The sequence below is a fragment of the Lepisma saccharinum genome, chromosome 9 (genome assembly GCF_977018435.1).
Source record: "Lepisma saccharinum chromosome 9, izLepSacc3.1, whole genome shotgun sequence".
In the NCBI taxonomy this organism is placed as follows: domain Eukaryota; kingdom Metazoa; phylum Arthropoda; class Insecta; order Zygentoma; family Lepismatidae; genus Lepisma; species Lepisma saccharinum.
Window position 1 is genome coordinate 93,645,184 of NC_139237.1, and position 10,530 is coordinate 93,655,713.

Here is a 10,530-nt window from a genome sequence, read left to right on the forward strand (position 1 = left end):
AGTGATTTGGATTGTTTTCACTTGATACAAATTGCACTTCCACAACTCCTTCCATTACTTGCTCTCTTATGAAGTGATGTTTCATTGCAATATACTTGGTTCTTGATTTATCCATAAAGTTCTTAGTACGTGCAATGGCTGCTTGACTGTCACTTTTGATCACTGTTGGTTCCACATCTGCATCTTCTAATTTAAGTGAATTCAGCAATTGCTTCATCCAAGTAATTTCATGTGCACAAGATGCTAATGCTTAGTACTTAATGTAATAGATGTTTGCTTCATGCTTTTCCAAATAATGGGAGCATTTTCCAAGAATTACTATGTAAGTAACTAATTATGTTCTTACGATCCTCTTCACAGTTCGCCCAGTCAGCATCGCAGTATGCCACCATTGGTTTTCCTACAGGTTGATATGTAATGCCATAATGTTTGGTAGTTTTCACATATCGAAAAATTCCCTCGGCTGCCTTCCAAAGTTTTCTGTTATATTTAGAACAATATTGTGCTACTTTACCAATGGCAAATGCTATATCCGGTCTGGTCCTTTGAGATAAGTATAATAGCCCACCAATAAGCTCTCGACAAGGAACGTCAACTTTCTGTCCGTCTTCATCTGAGAATTCAGGTTGAATATCCATTGGTGTTTTGACATCCTTGGCATTTTGTAATTCAGATCTTTTCACCAGCGATCAACATAATTTTCCTGTGCTAATCCCATATATTTCACTTTGAAACACTATTCCAAACATGTCTTCAACCACTGTCTTGTTGCTTCATTTTGGGATATGGCTAGTATATCATCAACATATAGTATTTGTATCAATCTTCCCTCGTTTGAGTCTAAGCTGTAAACGCAAGGATCAACTTTGTTTCTAATAAACCCTTTCTTTCTTAGTCTCTCATCCAAATATTCAGTCCAACATCTTCCACTTTGCTTTAAGCCGTACATAGACTTTTTCAGTCTGCAATAGTTCGAGTATTGATGTTTTTTTTTTTTGTGTCGTCATTACTCATAAATGGTTGCCTGGTTGACTTTCCTGTTAGGCAACTATTACATGGTGTTGGCTTATCTAATTTATATTAGAAGTACAATATAAGAAAATATAAATACCATGAACTATACTATACTATAAAAACAAAAAAACTTTCCCTTCAGGTTTTTGTCTAGGCCAGTATGATCACTACATAGCCGCATCAATTAAGGCAAGGATTGAGGTGACAGGTAAAACTGGTTAAAAAAAAATGAAAAGTTGACTCCATATCAACTGACCCCATACACGTAAAACCTTCATGTTCTAATCCTAACTTTAAAAACTACAAATCTAAAGAGTCCATAAAAAACTTTACACACGAAACACGTTAAAAACGACTTCACACTGCCATGCTCTCTGTCACGAAGTATGCCAGTGATCATACTGGCCTAGACTAAAACCTGAAGAAGGGAACAGTAGGATCCCGAAACATTGTTTTTTTTTGTTTTTTTTTCATAAAACAGATACTCACAAAACATTGTTTTTTTCACAAAACAGATACTCATGAAACACAAATATTTCATAGTATATATATTTTTTTATATTGTACTTCTAATATACATAACGTGAGTAAGTCGCAAATATGAGCTTATCTAATTTACAATTAAGACCTAACATAGTCTCTGGCTTTGCCATTTTTAGAATTTTATGCTTCCCTACATGCATGAAGTGCCGATGCCACAAATCTAATGATTCAGCACACTTTAAACCCTGACTTAATGTATTTACAACATATAATCTACCTTGCATTTCAGCCGGAATCAATTTGTTCCCATACTCATAAATACAACAACCCTTTTTGTTAACTGTTTCACTGACAAAATTCCATGTTTCAAACCAGGAACAAAACAAGTATTTTTAGCTTCAAATCCACCAAGTACACGCTTATTATTTTTGATTTTTGCTTCAACCATAACCTTTCCAGTTATTGGCATTGTCGTACCATCAGCTGTGGTAATTTTTTCAGCACACGATTCCTTATCAATTGTTAAAGAAATAATTTTCATTTGCAATAATAGTACCACATGAAACATTCATGCTTTTGATGTTAGTTTTCCTTACACTGTCCTTTTTTGCATAAATAAGTGACTGTAATGATAACCCATCTCTGTTGGGAGTGAGGGGGTCATTGTTACAAGGGTCGTTCAAGGAAAAAGTTTCCCTATGTTGCAAAAAAATTATTTCTTAAGTTACAGACAAAAATCAAGTTGCACCAAGTAGCATGCTCCTTTCTCACTTTTCAACATAATTTCCAAGACGGGACAAGCATTTTTCCCATCGTTGCACGGGGTCCAGGGAACGAAGAACACTTTTCACGGCTATTCCATCGACGTACATTTGAATTCTGGAGTGTAGTGATGAAGCTATCAGCCTGAGTCACAATACAGCAGAGAAAGTTGTTCCCTTCATTGTGGTACCGGGTCAGAGAATCCAGGCAACATGTCATACACATCGTGAGATGTTCTGCAGTGAGTTGTCGTGGGTCCCAACGCAGTGAATCCTGACTGACACTGACATTACAGAGTCTCCATAAACAATAACTATCTTCCTGTGGATGTCGATAGGAGCAAGACCATTTGCCCACTCACACCGGATCACAGAACGAATCTATTCTTTATGCCACACTGCCAAAACACGTTGTTCCGCCATGACTCTCTACTCCTTATGGCCAGGGCACGTTTCTCACTGCATGACTCACGCTTATGGCCAGGGCACGTTTCTCACTGCATGACTCACGCTAATCATGTGCCACGCATGGATGGTAGCCTGCACGAACATTGCATTGTGTGTAAATGTAGAGGGAAGACGAAAGAACATTGCTAGTTTCATTTCATTTATCGGGCTCATACTTTCTCCAAAAAAAAAAGGGGGGGAACTTTTCCTTGAACCACCCTCGTATAAGTAGTTGCACAGAAAGGTTAGTAAGTTGCATCTTTCATTCCCTAAACAGGAATAAGTAATTATATGAAGAAAATAATCAGTTTCCTTTTCCTCGTTATTTTCGCGGGAAATGCTGTGCTGTCAGATTTACCTAATAGAAAGTGACTTACTTCCTCAATGGAAGAAGAACATGTTTTATGTAAATAGAAGTGTTTTGATTGTGGGTATGGAATTTCACTAAAAGTTCGTTTATTGCAAGAAATGTGTTAATCTTCCAGTACATATCAGCGCCCCTTCCATCACGCGTGCACGGCTTTGTGGGGAGCCGCTGCTGCCATCTGTTGCTGGAGATGCTGGAGCTGGTGACCACTCTGGAACAGTTTGTGGGGAAGGCCGACAGTGAGAGAGTGGTGGATGCAATGGACAGAATTTCTCAGAAAGTGTTGTCGGTCGTAACAGACTTCAAGAATGAATGCCACGATGAGAGCACTTTTGAATTCACAAGGTGGAAATGTATACTAGAGAAGACAGTAAACATCATTGAGGTAAGTTGTAAGAACAGAGGTATGTTAGCAGGTTTTTATTTCTTTTTATTTGTAGGAATAAATGTCGATTCAAGATGCTATCGTGACTTTTGGCCCACCATGTACAAGAAACTCAGTAACGACATTGAATTTCAGTAAAAGCTTTTTATTATTTGAGATGTACCTATTTTGACTTGTTCATATATTTAGGTTTCTGGAATAACTACAGTTATAGTGCCATTATAAAACTGTTCAAGGAGCGTGGATTCACTGTGTCCAAAAATGGCATATCACGGGTGTGTAAAGGGGCAGGTAAGGCAAGCCATTGGATGATCCCTGTGGGGCAGAAACAGGGCAACCCCCGGCCTGCCACTAGTCTCACACCAGCTACAATTCGGGACATCAGGGTGCTGGTCACCAGGGAGAATCCAGCCACACAGAGAAGTATCGCGAACTGGCACACAAACATCACTGAAGACAGTGCACACCATCATTCACTGCGATTTGGGTTTGGAAAAGCGACACAAGGGTGTGTGGGTGCATCAAACCAAGGCATCAAGTCGCACATCTCACTCAATCTGCCTCTTCCTCCAACAAATGGCAGAAGAAACTGGAATTCGTGCCATTCCCCTTTTACAGACATTCCAGTGAAGTCACCTGATGCCTCATCGATGGACTTTTGCACCTTCGGTCTACTGAAATGAGCCTTGTCTCAAAGGAGCCACCTCACCATTGAAGGGCAATGAAAAGCCTGTCAGGAGGAGTGGTTGAGGCTGGACATGACTACACTTCGTGCCAGTCTCCTACAGCGGAAACTTCGGTATCGGCAAATTGCCAAGATGCAGGGCCATCAAATAGAGCACTCTCGATGGTGGCAACATGTATTACGACAAATGTGATGAAAAGAGAAGAAAGTGAGATACAGACAGTGAGACTAAATATTGAGAAGACAATTCAGTTAATCTGTCTCACTAATCAATAACTTTGATAAATGCTGTCGGTTAAATATGAAGTACTCATTGGCACATCATTTTATTTATATACCTGTCAGAATTCAAATCAAGCACAGTAGGAAGCTATGGATATATGTTGAAAAGGAATACAAGTTTACATATGCTGATGAATAGTGTTTATGCTCAAACAATTATAAGTATTTTTATGAAAATTATATTGATAAAAAACAAGAAAAAACAAAAGTTACAACAGCATCAAATTATGCATTTGTTAACAAGAATATTTCTTTATTATCTCCTTTTGAGGTAGAGTAAGTCTTTTTCTTATATTTTAGCATGCACGAGTTCTACATCTGAGTATACTCAATATGTCAATTTCTTCAACCAGGTTTACAAGATGGCTTCCATTCTTCAATTTTTAAAACTTCACATATGGTTAATTCACATCCAAAATGCAGAAGATATTTCTCTCACTTTAAGTCTTATTTCTCAAAATATTCATTTGAGGCAATGCATTATTCATCTACTAGCTTGATAATGCAGATGCAAGCAGATAATAATTTCCTGCTTCAAATTTAAACTTAGCACTTTTCACAAGTTCCAAATCTTTTTAAAGATGATGCCATTATAAAAGTATTTTCAAGATTCTGTTATGAACAAAAATGTCTCTATATAGTTTCAGCAAACTATTAAAGATTAACTTGCAAAGTATAATCTTTCAAAATATCAAGATTTATACAAATATCAATCCTTCACCAATAGCCACATTTTTACTTATCTTCCATCCATCATGAGATTACTCAAAAGTCAGGGAACTAGTATCAGAGCAACTAGTTTAAGCAAGATTTTTTAGTATGTGTTATCTTCAATTGTTTTGCTCTGTTACATCTATTTTGCAATGTATTTAATAATATACTTATCTAGTGATTACAATTACAGTAGACTCGCGATTAACAGAGTCCCGATTAACTGAGGCTCTGGGTTAACCGAGGGAGTGGTTGGAAAACATTGTGCTTCATAACGCACCCCCTGTTTGTTTACTAGTAAGTTGGAGTCAAGTCACCATCCGCGCTGCACGTGTTCGTTACATTGCCAGTGTATCCGATTGTTACGGTGGTGTTTAAATCTGTGTATAGGCCTATTTTAAGCCAGTAATGTAGTATGAGTGGCAAACGGAAAAGGTGTGTCCAAAAAACTATGAAAGACTTTTTGAAAAAGTAATCTTCTCATTTATGTTGTACTAGTAATAAATAATTACTATACAGTTTTAAGTGTTGTTTCGTCATTTACGACCTATTAGCACGTTATCTCCGTATTATCAGAGTTTTTCCTTAACCGAGGTAGTCTCTGTTCCAATTAGCTCAGATAATCGCGAGTCTATTGTACCATTTTTTGAATGTTGATACAAAATACCAAGAATGACATCATATTATACATTGAACAATTTTAAACAGTTGACCTTTGTATATGAACCTTAATGCCTATGCAAATGTAAACAATTTTGATAAAATTAATTATAAATTTGAATGTGTCTTATCTTGCTTGTCTGAAGGAACACATATGATTGAAGATATGGTTATTTTTCATAATATCAATCAAAAATAACTGTTATAAATATGAATTCAAAATATTGCACAATTTGATAATTTTGTCATGATATACAAATTGGCTTTTTTAAACATCATATTTAATAAAATTAGTTTAAATAATAATTTCAGACACTTAATTGCATTATATGAATAAATTGTGAGCAATCATATGACCAAAATTATTATAAGTATGGCACAAATGTGGAACTCTGAACTTAGCCTAACCATTTTCAAATGTTGTTATGACAATGTATTAATTTTATTGTCATACAAGGTTTCTCTTAAGGTAGGTGCAGTTTGAAATCGTCTCCATAAATCGGAAACAACCTCTCTAATAATGTGAGTTCATATGACGAATTTTGTATAACATGATAAGAAATTATCGAATATAATGTTTTAGGTTAGCACCTATTATTTAATAGTAATAAAAAGATCATTATAAGTGGGAGAAGAATAGCCATTGCATTTTCTAACAGAAGGTAAGTTGCTATACAACTTGTTTGAAATCTTGGAAAGCCATGCAGTGTGATAATGTGGAGCAGGTAAACCTGAGGGACTTTGGTGTTGTTTGTTTCAGATGATGAGCTTTATGGCATTACTTTGCGGAGTCTGCCATTGTTTACTTCGGCCACTGAAAGCTCCTCTAGTCAAAAAAGGGAAGAAGAAGAAAGAGTGCTCAAGTATACAACAGGTGAGTATTACCATTCATTTAATTATCTATTCTTTCTGAAATCTGATCTGATTTGATTTCTGTTGCAAATATGGAAGTTCTCAAAGGTTTAAGCTTCCTACTACAAATTTCAAACATTATCTTGATAAATTATCAGTGGCATTGAAAAAAGAACAACTAATTTCATCACAGGGAAAATTAGAATTTAAACTTACAATTAAACTCAATCGAGTTACTAATTTTTATGCACAGAACTTACTTGTAGAGTTTATTAATTTCGATGGCCGGAAGCCAACCCAGCAGTGAAGCAACAAGTTCCCAAGCATATGGTGGCAGAGACCTCCTACGTTAATAGAAACTCGACAAGTACGTTTCACAGATAAAAATTAGGAACTCTATTATGTCTAATTATTGTCTACCGTCTGTTTTATTCCACAAACATGAATTAAACTTGTAAGTTTGAACAATATAAGTGTATTTTCTTGAGTATAGAAATGGCTCATACATGTGCATATTTTTTTAACACAGGTTGTAGAACTCTATTTATTGCATGTCAGATGTGCTTAAGTGTGCCGAGAGAAGGAGATTTTGTTTGGATTTAATTTTGAATGGGTTTATTCAAGTCAAAATTGAAAAAGTTCAACTTGCAACATCATGATCATGTTTCATTTGCACATTTATGATTTAAAAAAGCAAAATTTTTGCACAAAAGAAGTCAATTTCGGGTTCAAAGGCAGTAAATATGCTGTTATAGTGGTGAAAAAGGTATAAAATTGTGAATATAATTCTAAATTTGATTTAAAAACTGCACTTATTACACAAAATAAACACATGCCTTCTATTAGCACATGTATGTAGTTACCAGAGTATTAAGTTTATTCCTGTAAATGAGTCTATTTTTTCTTCTCAAATATTTACATCAGAATTGCACATAGTGGTTCAGATCCCACTATAAACTGTAGATCCAGTCTTGATTAGCCTTACTGTGCACAAAGTGGATTTAAAACACCAAATCAAATAAACTCTAAATTTCATGTGTGAGAGTCTATTTCACAGTTCATTTCGTGACAAAACTGGGTAGGAAAATGCACCTGACACCTTTCAGAAATATGAAAAACTAACATTAGAATGTGTTTTCACATTTTGTGTTTTCGTCAAAAACCAAATTCCAATGCTCTAAGCATTGAAACAGTAATGCCATGTGTTGATAATCTCATCTTGCACATCCATCAATAATATTAGTCTACACTGACTAAATAATTGATTATTTTGTTCAAAAGGCAAATGTATTAAAGTTAACATTATAATGAACCAAGTAATGAAATCCCATTGAATTTTGTTTCAGCCGAAGATGGTGGGAGCATTTAATAGAATGACTGAAGAGTTCCAGCAAGGGATTGAGAAGTTGGAAGACGTAATGACAAGACTGGAATCAAGTGTGATATCCACAAGCCTTGGTAGTTTAGTCATCGATAGTAGTGGCCAGAATTGTGTAGTTAAGGACAACATGAACATTAGGGAGTCTCTCGCCTTGCATGTAAATAAAAAGCTACAAGAGAGTTACTTATCTTCTTTTAAAGAAATTAGGCAGCTTCTCCAAGCAAAAGTGAAGTACTTTAAAAGTGTGATGCTGTGATTTTGTGTGCAAGTTTTATTGCAGTGCAAGGTGTGTGATTCTGAAATTTGTGCAAAAGTTCATCTCATGAATTGCGTGACAGAAAGTGAACTCATTTCATTCTTTTGCATTGAGTGAACTTTCTTAATATTTTCTCCTTTTTTTGTAGGAAAGGAGAAGCTGTTGACACTTATACAGAAATACTTGGAATTAAACAGTTTCTTATTACCATCAAGTTGCGTGTTTAATTTAGTGTAGATTTGAAAATGTCATTACCTGAAAAACTTGAAAATTTCAGGAAAAAAAACAATGAATAGAGAGCCATGGAAAAATCATGGAATTTTGTAAAAACCATCACAAAACAGGCTGCTACTTTTTCATTATGTACTAAAAGTGGCACGGTAATGATGGAGGAGAATGGTAAGACAAATACTAGTCAAGGGTACAAGTATAATTGAGGGTGTCCATAAGGGAAGTGAGCTTCATTTCCTCCCTGTGTTCATAGAACATTGATTGGATGGGGCAGAGGTTTGTTGTACCCACAAAAATTGAAATTGGCCTTTCTTATTTTCCAATCAAATCCACCATAAAAAAATAACAAATCTTGAAAAAATTGTTGAGGAATGTTACTTTCAATTTAGGAATACAAACATCTTGAAGATTAGAATGTGTTGACACACAGTTAATTCCAAAATACGTGCGTCTGTCAAAATGTTGGTTGCACTAGTATGAAAGAAATAGCAGTTCTTATATTTATATCAAAGTCTGTTCAAACATTTGTCATGGTGCGACACGAGTTTCTGAATATCTTGTTTGAAGAATTCCCGTCTAACTTTCGATAACCATTCTTGCATCACAGTTCTAACTTCCTGTTCAGAATCATATCGCCACTTCCCAGGTTCTTCTGTCATAGGCCCAAACACTCGACAATCGCAGGGCTCGAGGTCTGGACTATGAATCAGTTCAGTAACATATTCAGCATTGCCCCTCTTCGTCACAGTTGACAGCGTTCTTTCTGGTAGTTGTCCTCAATATGTGTATGCCCATTCTTGAACCAATGCACACAATTTTGTGATCACCCAAGATCAAATTGCTTTATCATCGTACACTTCAGGCAATTGGCGATGAACCTTCTTGCCAACAGAAAGTGAGTCACTGCGTGCACTTACATTTTCACCACTGATAACATCTGATCCCAAACAGCCACCAGTGACTCTCATTGTAGCCTTCAGTCGTAACTAAACATCTAATGTACCCCACCCCCCATAGGTTTTCTCCGAAGTGGGTTTTGGGGATTTTATTTTTTGGCTGCCTGATTGGTGGGTCATTTTTGATGCGTTGTATCTGCAATAGAGCAAAATGGCATTCTGGCTGCATGTGGAAAGATGGTAAACAAATAAACATAAGAATCCTATGTTCATTATTTTATTGGGTTTTCTTACGTTTACAATCTTTTGTGATTAATAGTTACAAAAATAAAAATGTGAAAAAAAATGAATGCTAAGAAGTAAATAATTTTTTTTCGAGTTATTGAAAAAAATGAACAAAAAAAGTTTGTAAACAAACTGTCAAGCACAATTTTGGAGCTTTTATTGTAAATCCTCGGAGTTCTTAGTAAGAAGAATGTGTGTGCATAGCCTGACACATCTTCTTGATGTACTGGTTGTGCACTTAAAACTTTCAAGAGGAGATTAGGCTCCAAAATTAGTCTATTTTGGTACTTGTTTTTTAGGTACACCATGGATGAAAAGCAACTCTCAGAGCTGATTGCGTACCCTCTTCAAGTAGTTCTACACCACCTTTTCAAGGAAACCATGAGCAGTGTTTCTAACCACTGTTATCAAAATGAAGTACTATGTTATGGGTAAGTGCAACTTATTTTATGACTGACCCATATATACAGGGTGCCACGGTGGCTCAGTCGGTAACTCGTCTGACTACCATGCTAAAGGTCCCGGGTTCGATCCCCGGCCTGTTCAAATCCGGGAACTTTTCTAACGATGGAACCGGCCCCGGTGCCCACCCAGCATCGAATAACATGGGTACCTGGGGGGTAAAGGCAGTCAGGGGCGTGATGCTGATCACATCACCCCCACTCACGACCGGATCAAGAAAGTGTGGGGCGTTACCCCCACACCCCCTATACACCTTCATGGCATGGTGCTATGCACAGGGGAGCACTTTTACTTTTAATTAGATGTATTCCCTGAATAAATTTGACCATATGATACCCCGTCCGAAAATTAGTAGTTTTCGAGATAATCGAA

The 10,530-nt window shown here is 36.4% G+C and overlaps 1 protein-coding gene across 1 annotated transcript in view; it reads left to right on the plus strand.

Moving 5' to 3' along the window:
* Window positions 1-8,498, plus strand: part of psidin (phagocyte signaling impaired) — a 57,721-nt gene extending 49,223 nt beyond the window's left edge. Inside the window, exons 15-17 of the mRNA XM_083128653.1 lie at window positions 3,191-3,457; window positions 6,556-6,669; window positions 7,994-8,498. Coding sequence (XP_082984779.1) covers window positions 3,191-3,457; window positions 6,556-6,669; window positions 7,994-8,284 — 672 coding nt within the window. The 3' untranslated portion in view covers window positions 8,285-8,498. The remainder of the gene's footprint in view (window positions 1-3,190; window positions 3,458-6,555; window positions 6,670-7,993) is intronic.
* The last annotated feature ends 2,032 nt before the right edge of the window (window positions 8,499-10,530 follow it).